The 16,942-nt window shown below is 35.4% G+C and overlaps 1 protein-coding gene across 1 annotated transcript in view; it reads left to right on the forward strand.

The window, feature by feature from the left end:
* The window catches only part of LOC125653310 (centrosomal protein of 95 kDa-like), a 40,022-nt gene that overhangs the window by 18,986 nt on the left and 4,094 nt on the right, over positions 1-16,942 (forward strand). The window contains exons 8-20 of the mRNA XM_048882725.2: positions 4,264-4,348; positions 7,850-8,030; positions 8,191-8,290; positions 8,959-9,053; positions 12,606-12,776; positions 12,920-13,106; positions 14,717-14,809; positions 14,999-15,062; positions 15,180-15,275; positions 15,365-15,537; positions 15,758-15,832; positions 16,287-16,439; positions 16,758-16,891. Of these exons, the coding sequence (XP_048738682.1) occupies positions 4,264-4,348; positions 7,850-8,030; positions 8,191-8,290; positions 8,959-9,053; positions 12,606-12,776; positions 12,920-13,106; positions 14,717-14,809; positions 14,999-15,062; positions 15,180-15,275; positions 15,365-15,537; positions 15,758-15,832; positions 16,287-16,439; positions 16,758-16,891 (1,607 nt within the window). The remainder of the gene's footprint in view (positions 1-4,263; positions 4,349-7,849; positions 8,031-8,190; positions 8,291-8,958; positions 9,054-12,605; positions 12,777-12,919; positions 13,107-14,716; positions 14,810-14,998; positions 15,063-15,179; positions 15,276-15,364; positions 15,538-15,757; positions 15,833-16,286; positions 16,440-16,757; positions 16,892-16,942) is intronic.

Here is a 16,942-nt window from a genome sequence, read left to right on the forward strand (position 1 = left end):
ATTGGCCCAGTGGTTGTTGAGAAGAAGTTGAAAATGTGAAAAGTTTACAGACGGACGGACAGACGCCGTAGTACGGGTGATCAGAAAAGCTCACTTGAGCTTTCAGCTCAGGTGAGCTAAAAACTTTAAAAATCTTCTTCTCAAGAACCACTAAGCCAGAAAAGCTGAGATTTACATGAAAGCTTCCTGACATAATGCAGATTCAAGTTTGTTCAAATCATGGGCCCCGGGGGTTGGATGGGGCCACAATAGGGGATCAAAGTTTTACATACAAATATATAGGAAAAATCTTTAAAAATCTTCTTGTCAAGAACCACTGAGCCAGAAAAGCTGATTTTTACATGAAAACTTTCTGACATAGTACAGGTTCAAGTTTGTACAAATCATGGCCCCCGGGGATAAGATGGGGCCCCAAAGGGGGATCAAAGTTTTACACACAAATATATAGGGAAAAACTTTAAAAATCTTCTTCTCAAGAACCACTAAGCCAGAAAAGCTGAGATTTACATGAAAGCTTCCTGACATAATGCAGATTCAAGTTTGTTCAAATCATGGGCCCTGGGGGTAGGATGGGGCCACAATAGGGGATCAAAGTTTTACATACAAATATATAGGAAAAATCTTAAATCTTCTTCTCAAGAACCACTGAGCCAGAAAAGCTGATTTACATGAAAACTTTCTGACATAGTGCAGATTCAAGTTTGTTCAAATCATGGCCCCCGGGGGTAGGATGGGGCCACAAGGGGGGATCAAAGTTTTACATACAAATATATAGGGAAAAACTTTAAAAATCTTCTTCTCAAGAACCACTAAGCCAGAAAAGCTGATTTTTACATGAAAACTTTCTGACATAGTGCAGATTCAAGTTTGTTCAAATCATGGCCCCCGGGGGTAGGATGGGGCCACAAGGTGGGATCAAAGTTTTACATACAAATATATAGTTAAAATCTTTTTCTCAATAACCACTGAGTCAGAAAAGCTGATATTTACAAGAAAACTTTCTGACATAGTGCAGATTCAAGTTTGTTCAAATCATGGCCCCCGGGGGGTAGGATGGGGCCACAAGTGTGGGGGGGGGGGGTCAAAGTTTTACATACAAATATAGGAAAAAGCTTTAAAAATCTTCTTCTCAAGAACCATTGGGCCAAAGAAGTTGACATTTACATGAAAGCTTTCTGACATAGTGTAGATTCAAGTTTGCTAAGGGTAGTTTGGGCCATAATAGGAACTAAGGTTTTACATACAAATATATATGGAAAGTCTTCAGATATGGGCCAAGGTGACTCAGGTGAGCAATGTGGCCCATGGGCCTCTTGTTTTAATGGAGCAGTAAAAATTTGAGGAAAATCTCAGACTCAAGTCCAAGTTTCATCTTAAGTTTTTCTCTCTCCAAGAAATCCAGACCAGGGCTGCAGTCCTTTGTGTCCCAATAAACTTTTGTTAATGTTTTCATGAGCCACTATACACATGTGTAGGATTATTCCCTCCGTCTTTGTTTGACAGATGGGTATATCCCTCTAGACCTGCCACAGACAGAGGTATAATGTTCCTACAACTGCCTTAACTTTAAAATAAGTACCACCAACCCCCTGAACTAAATACACATGTACTACTGAAACTAGATTAAGCAAAGCTAGGATAAGAATTGTCCAGTTTATTGATAAAAATATGGAATGCTGTCTAGTTATTGTTCTAAAGATTTTGTTACATGTACCTGTGCCAGAAAGGTGCATCCCATCATATCTAAATAACTCAACAGTTATAGTGAGATATAACCGAACCCCCCCCCCCCCCCCCCCCCCCCCCCACCAACCCCCCCAATTCTAACATCTAATTTGCTTGTGGACTTTTACACATTGTGGAATTCATCTTTGCCACACTGTTCCTTTATCTACCTTGTCATCTGGCTGGGGAAATGAAATTCAGGTCCCTCTCATACCTAGAGCACCATGTCACTCTGTTATAAACTGGTGGCTTGACTGATCTTGAACTTATCTTATGGATTTGGAAAGCTGAGTAAAATAAGGCTGCTGTGCTGATAGGTCATACTATGAATGATTTGATTAGTCGTCATGCTAGCAATGCCATGTTGATACAATTGAAATACACTAGAACACTCAGTCAATTAAACTGGATTATTTTGATATTAAATTCAAATAATTCCCAGCGTGCATAACACCAATATAAATTCATTGTTTTTTATGTTACACTTACAAATATGCCCTGTTGCATGGGAATACTCTGCTTTGTGGTGCTCTAGTTTCTGTCAATGATTTGATTTATTGAATACTCTGTTTGTGGTGCTCTAGTTTCTGTCAATAATTTGATATATTGAATACTCTGCTTTGTGGTGCTCTAGTTTCTGTCAATAATTTGATATATTGAATACTCTGTTTGTGGTGCTCTAGTTTCTGTCAATGACTTGATTTACTGAATACTCTGTATTGTGGTGCTCTAGTTTGTGTCAATGATTTGATTTATTGAATACTCTGTTTCAGAGTTCTTGAAAAATGTCGGTAATATCGGATTATCCGATAAAAGTAGTAAATGTCCGACACAAGTTACTTAATTGTCGGTCCTGATGGCCGATATAAGATCGGGATCGAAGTCCGTTTTTTTACCGGGAAAAAATGGCAGCCGTGTGGCCCATAGATTTTCAAACTGATGCAAAATCCAGCAACACAGTGAAACGTAAATGCGAGGAATCAGTTGTGAGGAACTACGAGGAGAAGAGAAACCCATTGTTTCAATCCGCCTGGCAATCTGGGAGACAATGGCTTTTATTTGCAGCGGTTTTACCTATTGCTTGGTGACACAATTTGCTCAAAGTCGAAACTGACGAAAGACCAAATTTTATACACCTGGGCAAAAGTGAGAAAAAGAGTTGTTACAACAATTGCAGAGGAAGATGAGAAGAAAGTTGAGAGGAATATACAGGATAGAGAGAGAAATGGAAGATGAGAGAGAAGTGGAGGGTGAGAGAGAAATAGAACAAGAAAGTGACTCAGATAGTGAAAGTGAGGAAGATTCATTCAGAGTGTAGGGAAGATGAGAAAGGGTATGAAAAGATAATTTATTAACTTATAGCTGAGATGGAGATTGAATACAATTACACATGTAGTTGATTTTAAATAAAATTTATGAAAACCTCTAAAGCGATGCATTTTTTTTCTGGACTGACAAAATTTTGTTTGGGCTGACACTATTTCTAATAGTGTCAGACCAAATGTCTGACACTTCAAAAGAGATTTCAAGAACTCTGCTGTTTTGTGGTGCTCTAGTTTCTGTCAATGATTTGATTTATTGAATACTCTGTTTTGTGGTGCTCTAGTTTCTGTCAATGATTTGATTTATTGAATACTCTGCTTTGTGGTGCTCTAGTTTCTATTGAAAACTCTGTTTTGTGGTGCTCTAGTTTGTGTCAATGATTTGATTGATTGAATACTCTGTTTTGTGGTGCTCTAGTTTCTGTCAATGATTTGATTTATTGAATACACTGCTTTAGTTTTTGTCAATGATTTGATTTATTAAATACTCTGCTTTGTGGTGCTTTAGTTTCTGTCAATGATTTGATTTGTTGAATACATCTCTACTCTGCTTTGTGGTGCTCTAGTTTCTGTCAATGATTTGATTGATTGAATACTCTGTTTTGTGGTGCTCTAGTTTCTGTCAATGATTTGATTTATTGAATACACTGCTTTGTGGTGCTTTAGTTTTTGTCAATGATTTGATTTATTAAATACTCTGCTTTGTGGTGCTTTAGTTTCTGTCAATGATTTGATTTGTTGAATACATCTCTACTCTGCTTTGTGGTGCTCTAGTTTCTGTCAATGATTTGATTTATTGAATACTCTGTTTTGTGGTGCTCTAGTTTCTGTCAATGATTTGATTTATTCAATACATCTGTACTCTGCTTTGTGGTGCTCTAGTTTCTGTCAATGATTTGATTTATTGAATACTCTGTTTTGTGGTGCTCTAGTTTCTGTCAATGATTTGATTTATTGAATACTCTGTTTTGTGGTGCTCTAGTTTCTGTCAATGATTTGATTTATTGAATACTCTGCTTTGTGGTGCTCTAGTTTCTGTCAATGATTTAATTTATTGAATATTCTGTTTTGTGGTGCTCTAGTTTGTGTCAATGATTTGATTTATTGAATATTCTGATTTGTGGTGCTCTAGTTTCTGTCAATAATTTGATTTATTGAATATTCTGTTTTGTGGTGCTCTAGTTTATGTCAATGATTTGATTTATTCTTTTTCCAGAGAGAGGACTTGGTCAGACACAGGCGAGATTTGGGGCTGTCAGGGGATCCTTTTTCAGACCTGGTACCAGTGACAGCTACACATGGTATCTCATCAATATATACTATCTAGTGCAATCAGAATGTTTATACAGTCATGTATTTATTGTATCATTTAGCATTTTCTCTCCAATCTTTTACCATACAGTGAATTTATTGTAATTAATATGTTTTATGCGTTTATATGTAACAATGCACCGGTACATTATTTTTGCTGGCTTTGTGACATAACAATGCACTAGTACATATGTAACGTTAGATTATCTCTTGTCATAATAAATTACTGTATGACGATATCAGTATATATAGTTATTATCGTTAGACGTTTCACTTGTAAAAGCGAATCATAAGAAAAATAAAACTGTCATTTATTAATGACAAGAAGATATCAAGATAAAAAATTAGGGAGATCCTACATCTCCCTAATTTTTAGCTCACCTGAGCTGAAAGCTCAAGTGAGCTTTTCTGATCACCCGTATTCCGGCGTCCGTCCGTCTGTCCGTCCGTCTGTAAACTTTTCACATTTTCAACTTCTTCTCAACAACCACTGGGCCAATTTCAACCAAAGTTGGCACAAAACATCCTTAGGTAAAGGGAATTCTAAATTGTTAAAATAAAGGGCCAGGCCACCTTCCAAGGGGAGATAATCAAGAAAAGGTAAAAATAGGGTAGGGTCATTAAAAAATCTTCTTCTCAAGAACCACTGGGCCAGAAAAGATGAAATTTATATGAAAGCTTCCTTATATAATGCAGATTCTAAATTGTTAAAATCATGACCCCCGGGGTGCGGATGGGGCCACAATAGGGGATCAAAGTTTTACATACAAATATATAGGGAAAATCTTTAAAAATCTTCTTCTCAAGAACCACTGAGCCAGAAAAGATGAGATTTATATGAAAGCTTCCTTATAAAATGCAGATTCTAAATTGTTAAAATCATGGCCCCCGAGGGTCGGATGGGGCCACAATAGGGGGTCAAAGTTTTACATACAAATATATAGGGAAAATCTTTAAAAATCTTCTTCTCAAGAACCACTGAGCCAGAAAAGCTGAGGTTTATATGAAAGCTTTCTTATATAATGCAGATTCTAAATTGTTAAAATCATGGCCCCTGGGGGTCGGATGGGGCCACAATAGGGGATCAAAGTTTTACATACAAATATATAGGGAAAATCTTTAAAAATCTTCTTCTCAAGAACCACTGAGCCAGAAAAGCTGAGATTTATATGAAAGCTTCCTTATATAATGCAGATTCTAAATTGTTAAAATCATGGCCCCCGGGGGTCGGATGGGGCCACAATAGGGGGTCAAAGTTTACATACAAATATATAGGGAAAATCTTTAAAAATCTTCTTCTCAAGAACCACTGAGCCAGAAAAGCTGAGATTTATATGAAAGCTTTCTTATATAATGCAGATTCTAAATTGTTAAAATCATGGCCCCCGGGGGTTGGATGGGGCCACAATAGGGGTTCAAAGTTTTTTGGGGGTTTTTTGTGGGTTTTTTTTCGGTTTTTGGTTTTTTTTTTTATATAGTGCAGATTCAAGTTCGTTAAAATCATGGACCCCGGGGATTGAATGGGGCCTCAAGGGGGTCATCAAAGTTTTACATACAAATTTATAGGAAAAATCTTTTAAAATCTTCTTCTCAAGAACCACTGAGCCAGAAAAGCTGAGATTTATATGAAAACTTCCTGATATAGTGCAGATTATAAATTGCTAAGATCATGCCCCCCCCGGGGGTCGGATGGGGCCACAATAGGGGATCAAAGTTTTACATACAAATATATAGGAAAAATCTTTAAAAATCTTCTTCCCAGAACCACTAAGCCAGAAAAGCTGAGATTTATATGAAAGCTTTCTGATATAGTGCAGATTCAGGTTTGTTGAAATTATGCCCCCCTGGGGTAGGATGGGGCCACAATAGGGGATCAAAGTTTTACATACAAATATATAGGGAAAATCTTTAAAAGTCTTCTTCTCAAGAACCATTGGGCCAAAGAAGTTCATATTTACATGAAAGCTTTCTGACATAGTGTAGATTCAAGTTTGCAAAAACCATGGCCTCCAGGGGTAGGTTTGGGGCCATAATAGGGACTACGGTTTTACATGCAAATACATGTAGATATGGAAAATCTTCTGATATGGACCAAGGTGACTCAGGTGAGCGATGTGGCCCATGGGCCTCTTGTTTATCTTGATATCTTCTTGTCATTAATAAATGACAGTTTTACAACTACAATAATTACTTGTTTGTTGAGATGAAAAATAACTAACTGCGGGAAACATGTTTTAACTTCTAGATTTATCATATAGAAGGCATAAATTCAATTATATTTTCCAATGTCTTTACAAACTGTAATAATTCCTCATGAATGTGTTGGAAGTTGTAAGCAGTCACGTATGAATATTGATAGACATAGTACATGTATTTTAACAGCTGGAAATACTTATCATTTCCATTAGTGGAACTCTTCAAATTAAAGGCGCGTAAAGTCGTGCTACCGGGACAACATAATGTAAACACATTACTTAAGCATACGTAATATAAATTATGGTATCAAATACATATTATAACTGACTGCAAACCACAACACTGATTAAAATTCTAAAGTCAAATTTAGGAATTGATTATTCTTACAAGAAACAGATGAACTTATTAAACTATATGAGAGAGCGCAGGTACTAAATTTGCCAAATCTGACCGATATAAAGCATCAATTGCAAGAAGAACTGTGAAGGGAAATGCACATTCAACACAAGAACTTTTCTTGTAATTAATGGGATTAATATGTTTTTAAAGTTATTCTGTCAGACTATGAAGACATTCAATTTTATCATACAATTAGGACAGGTTCATATGGCATGGACTTTATAATCGTACACGTACACCCCCCCTCCCCCCTCAATTCCCATATTTTAGAACAAGTTATATATATTCCAAACTGCATTTTTTGTAGGCGTTTATAACACTAATTAACACAACTTATGGGTTTCCAAACTGCATCGAAGCTATTTTGAAAATTACAAAATATTGATGGACTTAGGACAGAGAATATCGTTGTTTGGAATTTTTATAATAGGTGTGGTGGAGTTTAAAAAACATGTAGCATCTTTAATAAAATAGTGTTAGAATATTTGAAAAATGCAGTTTGATCAATGGTTATTTTATTTAAAAATACATGTATTTTAACTCTTAAAAGGGGGGGGGGGGTGCTATGAGCGTTTATGTCCCAGTAATCTCGCACTTGCTCACGAGACTTGTGCATTTTCTTACCAATGACGCACAAAAGTCATCAAAGCGCGATAACTCTAACGAGCTGGTAATGAGAAGTATTCTGACAGAAATGAAGGAAGTAGAATGTAAATACAAGAAATTTCATTTTTAAAAATGCATGAGGGTAAGAGCTAATGTGCTTCATGAAGTATGCTGGTGTTAAGCATAGCAGATCATACCCTCATGTACATGTATATTCAAAAATGAATTTTTTTTCTTTTAAAAATACATCATTTTGATTGTTATTCCTGAGTTGTTGCTTCAATTTTTAGGCAAAAGACAGAGTAATGTAAACTCTGGTGATTTAAGAGATACTGAGTCTTACGAGGGTTTATGTAACATGGTCGAACAAACAGCAGCCATGGCTGAGGAGGCTGTAAATTGCAGTCCAAGCCGAGCAAGAACGATTCTAAGAAGCATGGAAAATGATTATGACACAGGGAAATTACACAGGTCTGTGAAGAAAAAGGAATACATATATTTCAAAGGTTAAAGTTAATTTGACATTCTTTACAAATATTTGTCATTTATATGTCCCTATAACTATGGAAATTTAAACTGGAAGTCATTGAAAGTTGAGTCAAATAATCTTGACTAAAAATTTGTATCACAGCACATATCCTAACCCAAAGAAAAACCAATTTGGGAGTCCACCAAAAAAGACGAAAAGTCCCGCACGTCAATCAGATGATGAATTGTACTCCGACACAGAGGTAGAGAAGACGTTTCACTGGCTGAAGTTATGTCAATTTAAATTAATGGACATTCAACATCTTCCCCCATAAGTACTTATGATACTGTTTTTTGAAAGACAACAGTGAGTCTGTAAATTCCTAGATATACACAAGAAATTTATTATTGCATAATTTGGTGAGAAGTAGGAATTGCTGAATAGAGTTATCCCTATTTATTTTATATTGCTGAAATACATGTAAAACATCTTGATATTGTAAATTCATGTTCCCGCAATTTTATGTCTACAAGTCATTTTGCAATATAAGTTATCACATAAAATAAGGAATCTAGAGTAATATATATACTACATTTACATATTTCTTCATTCTATTAAATCTAATATGTAAGAATACATTACAACCCGGGGGTATATAAAAAGATGTAGCTAAATGTTCCAATCCATAAATCATAGAAATAGTTAAACACTCATGGACAGTATGACAGTGGATGATTTAATGCTACTTTGTAATAAATCCTGTGGATGGTATAGATTATATAGTAGTGGAGCATGAATAGGGTTATGTGCCTTTATTCATGAAATCCTGTAAAGAATGATATTGTTGTGAATGTAGATTTTATTTTCATGTCATGGATATTTGGCATCATTGTTTTGCAAATACATATCAATCTAATTTTACCCCTACAGCTGACTCCAAGTCATGGCAAAAGGAAGGTGTCTTTTATGGTGGAGAGATCAACAACTTCAGAGTCCAGTCCCAGCTTCTTGAGAACGGCTCCTAGGTATTGTATACTGGAAAGATACAATTAATTTTTTAGCTCACCTGAGCTATAAGCTCAATTGTGCTTTTCTGATCACTTGTCGAGCATCCATCCATTTGTCTGTCTGTCCTGTTCACACAGCAACCAGACTGAAGTTACTGATTAGTACATGTGGTGTTTACAGGCTGTAAACTTTATACATTTTCAACTTCTCCTGAACCACTGGGCCAATTTCAACCAAACTTGCCATACAGCATTCTTGGGTAAATGGATTCAAATTTGTTCAAATGAAGGATTGCACCCTTTTCAAAGAGGAGATGATAAGAAATAATGAAAATATGGTAGAATCATTTAAAAATCTGGTAATACATGAGGAAATTTTTCAAGAACAGGGCCATGATTTGTGATCATTAATATGTAATCATCACCAGGTGCTGTGGGTTTCTACAAATCATGGCCTGTGGATGGGATGGTGGCCTCAGTAAGGGATAAAAGTTTATAAGAGAATATATGTAATCTTTAAAATTTGCATGTCAAGGGCTACTGATTAGATATAGTACAGACTCATATACAGGTGACTCTCGATAACTCAAACCTTGATAAAACTTTGAGAGATTGAGAGTTCGAGAGATCGAAATTCAGAAACTTTAAGGTTTCTTAAAACTAAACTAAAGCCAGTCTGGATGTCATGGCTAGAAAAAAAACCCATTTCACTCCTCGTAAATAAGCTAATAAGTGTGTGTATGTTGCACATATCCATAAAACTAAAAGGAAATAACCCAAAAATAATAAACGTTTATTTACTGTGTGTAAATACCGATTATATCTATCATTGATCGATCTAGTTCTTCCTATTTTGACCGATTATCGATTGTGAAATTTTTCCGATTATTCAACACTATTAAACAAGATACAATCAATCAATCACACACCCCCGAGCACCAATGACAACACTTTCCCTTAGATGCAATTAAGTCATGCAATTAAGTCTCTGAAACAAATATCAGTGGATGTTGTTCCACTCTAACTGCAGAGCTTGGGCTAGTTGTTGCAGAGTCTGAGGTTGTGGTTGTCTTTGGTGGATGTGCCTATCCAGTTTGCCCCATGCATGTTCAGTAGGGGTCAAATCGGGTGATTTGGATGGCCAAGGAAGAACCTGGATAATGTGTCTTTGCAGAACATCACAAGTTAGACGAGCAGTATGTGGTCTGGCGTTGTCATGTTGGAATACTGCTTCGGGATGTTGCATATAACATTGTCTTTAAAGGACACATCGCATGTTTTTAAACTTTTTAATTTTTTCAGCAAAATTAATTCATTTCATGCCTAAAACTACTTTACAGGTGTTTTAAATGAAACAGTTTGCGTAGTTTTCGAGTTTGAAAGCAATGAAATTCAAATCTTGCGATATGCATATTTTCTTCGATATTTTACGCGCCATTATCTGTGACGTCATATGCGACCTCGAGCGAGAAGATTTGAAAACAGTTGTTAGCCATTTCATAAACAGATTAGATTTAATCGACAAACAAACAATTATCTCATTAACAGCTTGTAAATAACACTGCATTAGGGTGTTTTGTGCCGTTTAAGGGTGTACTTGCTGTCAGTAGAGAGGATTTGGACTGTGTTTTTTTTTTTTAATTTTCGAAGGAAGGTATGAGGGACAAGACGTTAATATTTTTTGTCGGCACAACGACTTTGCCATAAAAAAAAACCAGTAGAATTTGTCCCTGTACTTTTTCAAACAAACACTTGGACAAAGACGTAGATAAACTGTGAGAAAATGGTTCTATCGAAGTTACGCACTGTTACATATAGGCTGTTACATATAGGCCTACGGCATATGCTTTCCGTTCTGCTCTCAAATTCAATACACACTCGCACCAACTGACCTTCACCTTGTAACAACATATAGGCAGAACTTTGCTAGCAGTGTCTACCAACTGGTAGTTTAAAAAAAGAAATTTAAAGATAAAAGATAATTGAACTTTCAATTATAAATAATAAAATATAATATTTCCCAACTTTTAATTGAATTATCATGCTTTCATTTTTTTTTAAGGAACGCATACGTGTTTACAACAACAGCACGCCACGCTCCCACTTCCTAAGTAACAACGTATGTGTAGATAACAAAAAATAATGATTAATAAAATTGCTTGCATAAAATAATTTAAAAGTATTGTGATTTTCACAATAAGTTTGATCATTATTATTTTCGAAATGCATCAGTGACAGTAGGCCTAGTTGTCAATGATACATAATCGTATCATAATTTAGGCCTAACTTCTCCAAAAATAAATTTAATAATAATTGCACTGTTTATTTTTAGAAAAACAACAACGCTAATTACAGTTGTTTACAGAAATGGCATTACCAAATTGTGTTTAGACAGTGATCCCATGTAAACATTATTTACTCTCAAATTTATGCAGATTTCATACTCGCTTTCCTTGCTATATTTGGGTCGCTATTTGTATGCACTGGTGGCTAAAAGATATAAGACTCAGGAAATTTGTCAACATCGAAATAAATGTTATCCATGGTAAATAAATTAGGCCCCTAAAACCCGAGTTTTTTAAAAATATCTAACACTGCTTTTACAACAAGTTGATCGACGAAGGTCGCATATGACGTCACTGTACCATGTGACTACCTATGTAATTAACTAGGCTTTTTGAAATCGGGGCTTAGATTTAAGTCCGTATTGTGGCTAATTATCGCAATACTTCAGTGAACGAACTATTACAATTAATTTCTATAAGCATAAGGAAGACAAAATGTATATAATTCTGTATACTTTGAAAACATGAGATGTGTCCTTTAATGCTATTAATACTAAATTGAAACTAAATGGATATCAAGAAGAAGCAATTAGCCCTTTACCAAAATTGTAAAGTTCATGATCCCAGGGGTAGGTGTTTTGATACCAGGATTGGGTCAAAATGGTCATTATAAGTGGTTAAATGTCTTTATCATTTGACAGACTTCTTTAATTTTGCTGATACTATATTAAAACTAATTACACATTTAGGAAAAGAGGAAAAAGATGTATCAAAAATTGTGAGTATTGCAACCTCATGGGTAGAGGTTCCAAGTCACAGGCGGGGTCAATATGGTCATATACTGTTACATTTAGTAAACATTTTCTATAATTTTACTTACACTGGATAAAAGTAAGTGAACATTTAGGAGGAGCTCACTTTTGGGGGCATGTGTGTTTGAAGAACACATCTTGCTTTATACTTTGCTGAATATTAGAATTTACCTTAGATATGCAGAACAGGGAAATCATTGAAGATTTCATAGCCCTTGGGGCTAGTGATACCTGAAACTAATACTCAGGTGATGGATAAGGCCTGTGAGCCTCTTGTCGTATGTGGACATTTAATGAAGCAATACAATCTCAGAAAATTAGCTTTTTATAATCAGTCAAAAATATTCAGAATGCATTTCTACCCTGATTTAGTAATTTAAAGTTTTAGATTCATAGAATAGATATTACACATGGCATGGTGTTAGGTATAATATTGAGCTGAAATATTTTGAAGTATTATCTTCCTCTTATAGATACAAAACTAAAACCAAGTCAGCTTGGACAGAGAATAAGAAGGGTTCAAAGAAACCTGTGCAGGCCCGACAGGACAACACACAGAAGAAAGGTCAATCAGGCGAAAGTAGCCTCTTTGACTTCGAAAAAAATCCAGCCAGTTTCTCTTATGATGAATACTTAAAGAAACAGTATGTGAAATAAAATACTTGTGTACATTGAATTTAGAATATATGTATCATGGGAAAAATGGATTATACTCGCATAATTAAGTTATTATTCATCACTTGATATGTCAGAATATTATCAAGTGAATAAATTGTTTTTCTGATAGGTTTCATGAGATTATTGATGATGTTCTTAGCGAAGATGAGGCCATGCCAGCCAGATTTAGGTCAAGTAATGACCAGAAAAAAGTCCACACTAGTAAGCTTGGCAGTAAATCCAAGGGAAACTACTCCATCTCAGATACACAGCGACTGCTGAACAAAGAAAAAGATGTCAACAAACGCAAAGTAGATGTAAGTGTTGAATTCTTAAGTCTTAATGAAGGTAATGAATAAATGTGAGTAAAGCAAAGGGAATAAAGGTGCCAAAGATACTAAAATATGAATTCTGCTAAGAGCTATTCCAGAAATAAATACATGGGGGGGGGGGAAGCACATTTTGTATATACCAAGCACCCATTAAAAAAAAAAAAAAATTTACTCCATGACCCATCAAATTCATAAACTCATTTTACAATGACCCATCTAATTAAAAAAAATAAATAACCAGACCCACCACAAAAATATTTTTAAAAATGAAAACGGTACAAATCTCGCGAGGTTTTCGGGACAAACATTCTAGTCAATGACGCGGTAATGCCTGTGCGACATTGTATCACAGTAGTTCTGAAGAAACGATGTCACATCAACAATCAAAGGCATCTGTGGCGGGAATGTTGGAAAGATTGGGAGTCCAAACGATGCTATTATCATGAAATGGGTATGGATATGTTTTTCCACGAATTGTTCGTCTTCTAATGGAGCCCGCACCCGGAGGCCTCTATATCACCATCACACTGACTGATAAATATAACGCATCGGTACCCTCGTATAAATCAACTAAGGTTTGCCTATTTTTATTAGAAAACGGAATACCTATTGGTTTCAAAATATTCCCAAAATCGATGCACTGTAAACTGTAATAATCTACAGAACAGAGTTCGCCGCCATCACATCCAAAGGGACCCTACTAAACGCGCCTCTAATTTGAAGAGTGCCGTAATAGAAAGTTATGCGCTGCAAAGAGCGACAACTCGAATAGTTCTATTGTTACTTCCGATTTCCGATTTCGAAAGCAGCATTTCAAAAGCACGTTTTCAATTTTCCCTCCGACTTTTTGTAACCAACACGACAAGAGCGACAATAAAAATATTCTGAAAACTCAACACCCACGTGGCACAAAATAAAACAATAGAAACTACCCATAATAAATATTTTTTTAACAGTCCAACCACGGACCAAATAAAATATGAAAAAATACGACCACCCACACAAAAAAACATCATTTGCCGCCCTCCCCCCCCCCTCCCCCCCCCCCCCCCCCCCCCCCCCCCCCCCCACATTTGATCATTTCTGGAACAGCCCTAATTAAAGATATTAATTACACATGCAGTACAATATTAAAAGATAGTTAACGGTTTAAGAGATAGTTAACGGTTTAAGCAAACCTGCACTGTAAAAGTTTAACTAAAAAATAACTGTCTCAGATGTAAGTATCATAGGAATATAAAACATCAGAAGCATTGGGTAATTATTATACAAAAATTACCCATAATTCCATTGTTTTGCATATCTTACACGATACAAACAATGAAGACATAATTTTGTGATAAAAATTCTTTCCCTTTTTGTATCAAGCTGAAAAGCCACTTGTGCTTCACAGATTCTATATTGAGAAATGAAAACATTGAAACTGACAAAATATTGCTGAATATAAATATTGATGCATGAAAATATGGTAGTCTACATGTTTTATAGTTTTGTATGGAAGTTTGTGCTTTTGTGCTATTTTTCTATCTGTAAATTACAAAAGTATGATGATTTCATTTAAAAAATGTCATCTTATAACACAAGAATGTTTACAGTTTCTACAAAGAATATACCAAGAGGACTTAGATGAACTACAGAATGAAGCAGAGTATGGATTGAATACAGATAGAAAAGGTGCTAAGCATGTGGTAAGTGTTCAAAACTATGCATTATTCATATGTATTGTCTTTGTGCATTTTTTTTCATTTACAGATGTTGGGAATAAATCATGACTTTGGTATGTACAATGTAACTTTGAGTATAGTTTTAATGACATCAATACATTTTCACCAAGTTACTCTTCATAATTACTTAAATCTATAATTTCTGATATATAGGAAGATGAATACAGAAAGAAGGTACTGACTAGTTCTAGAAAGAGCATGAAACCAAAGGACTTTGGTGAGACAATTCTTGCTGTAATCTAAAGCTTCATTTCTAGGTTTGGTAGAAATCACTTGGTATACTCCACATTGGGAATGACATTATTATTTTATGCTCAATTTGATTGACTTTCAGGTGTGAAGAAGAAAACACTAGTCCACAAACCCAGTGTGTGTAGTAAGGCTAAAAAAAAATCGTCAAGTGGGGTGACAGCAATACCAAAACAGAAGTGTAAGTGTTAAAGATTGCTTACAAAGGAAAGACAGGTACCGATATATATGATCTAACTTAGTCTACAGAAGATTCTATGTCTGCTTCAGTGACAATTAAAGACGATGAGGACATCTTGCCCATGATGCTTAAGGAGTTCCCTCACCTCCACCTATCACTCCATACCTGGCATGAACTGTGGAGGAAGGGCATTCACCAAATAGAGCAGGTCACACGAGCCAACCAGGAAGTACGACGGAAAAAAAGCAAAGCAAAAGCGGAGGTTAGTAGAGTCTGATTGGGTTTCCAATCAGCTGGATGCTGCCTCTAATGAGCAGTTCAGGAAATGTAGTTGATATCACAAAAAACTTTGAATTAAATATGTAGAAAAGAATAAATTGATCATATTTAAAACAGGACCACATGAAAATGCTTTATGACAGTGTAGTATCTTTTGTATGTTACATAGAAAAAAAAATCTGTTTTTATTTCACTTTTTAAAGCTGGAAGAAGCAGAGAAACGTCATGAAATCATGGTTCTCTTAATGAAAAAAGAAATGGAGCATGGCCAACGTATGGTATGTAAATTCTGTTAAAGTTATTTTGTGTAATTTTTGTCAAAAGCTCATATCTTGCTAAATACCAAAAACTGTGACTCATCAAACATATAATGACACTGTGTTTTCATTGTGTGGTTTTTCTCAAGAATACAATTTCATTGGCGCGGACATTTATGAGCTATTAACCTTCATTCTTTAATTTCATAAATGTTAACCACTTCATGAAAATTGATATTTTCAAAAAATGATGGCAAAACCACATTATGTCATACATAAAACTTGCCGTGTCTTTAATGATACATGATTTGTGTCTTTATTGATGCATGACTTGTGTCTATTGATGCATGACTTGTTATGTCTGTATTGATGCATAACTTGTTGTGTCTGTATTGATGCATGACTTGTTGTGTCTGTATTGATGCATGACTTATTGTGTCTGTATTGATGCATGACTTGTTGTGCTCTTTCACAGAAAGACATCAAAGAGAGACAGAAGCAAACCATTGCTGCTAAAAATTTGATCGAAGAGAAACGAGCACAGTCTGCTCGGTCTCGTAAATATTATGATGATTACCAGGTCAGGATGAGATCAAAAATGCTCAAGAGACGTACGAGAGAGGAAATGGTGAGACAAAATTCAGTTTGTTTGTACTGTAAAGACAAAGAGCAGTAAAACTTGATTAAAACACAGGCACCTGAATTATTGACAAAAATTCAGGTGCCTGTGCTTAAAACAAAGATGCTTATAACTAATTGATGTTTATTGTGAAGTGATATTTATTCTCCTATGAAAGGAAAATAACAAAAATGTTAATGGATATAAAGAAGTTTGGTTATAACAAACTATTTTACGCTGGCCCTGGAGCTTTGCTATAAGTGTTAATTTTACAGTATGTATGCAATAATTTGTTAGTGAATGGATTTTACAAATAATACACTGCAGATTTTCCGCAAGCTGTTTAAAGATGGATTGGACATTCAAAAGGATCGAGTTCGAGAAATGAAGAAGTATGCCAAGGAACAGAGAGATACTGAAGCCGGAACTCAGAGAAATGAAATTGAGTCCATGGAGAACTAGTATCCTTCATTGATTCATCTAGATCATGTTTACTGTGCCTGAATACATTT

Source organism: Ostrea edulis, chromosome 7, assembly GCF_947568905.1.
Source record: "Ostrea edulis chromosome 7, xbOstEdul1.1, whole genome shotgun sequence".
Lineage (NCBI taxonomy): Eukaryota > Metazoa > Mollusca > Bivalvia > Ostreida > Ostreidae > Ostrea > Ostrea edulis.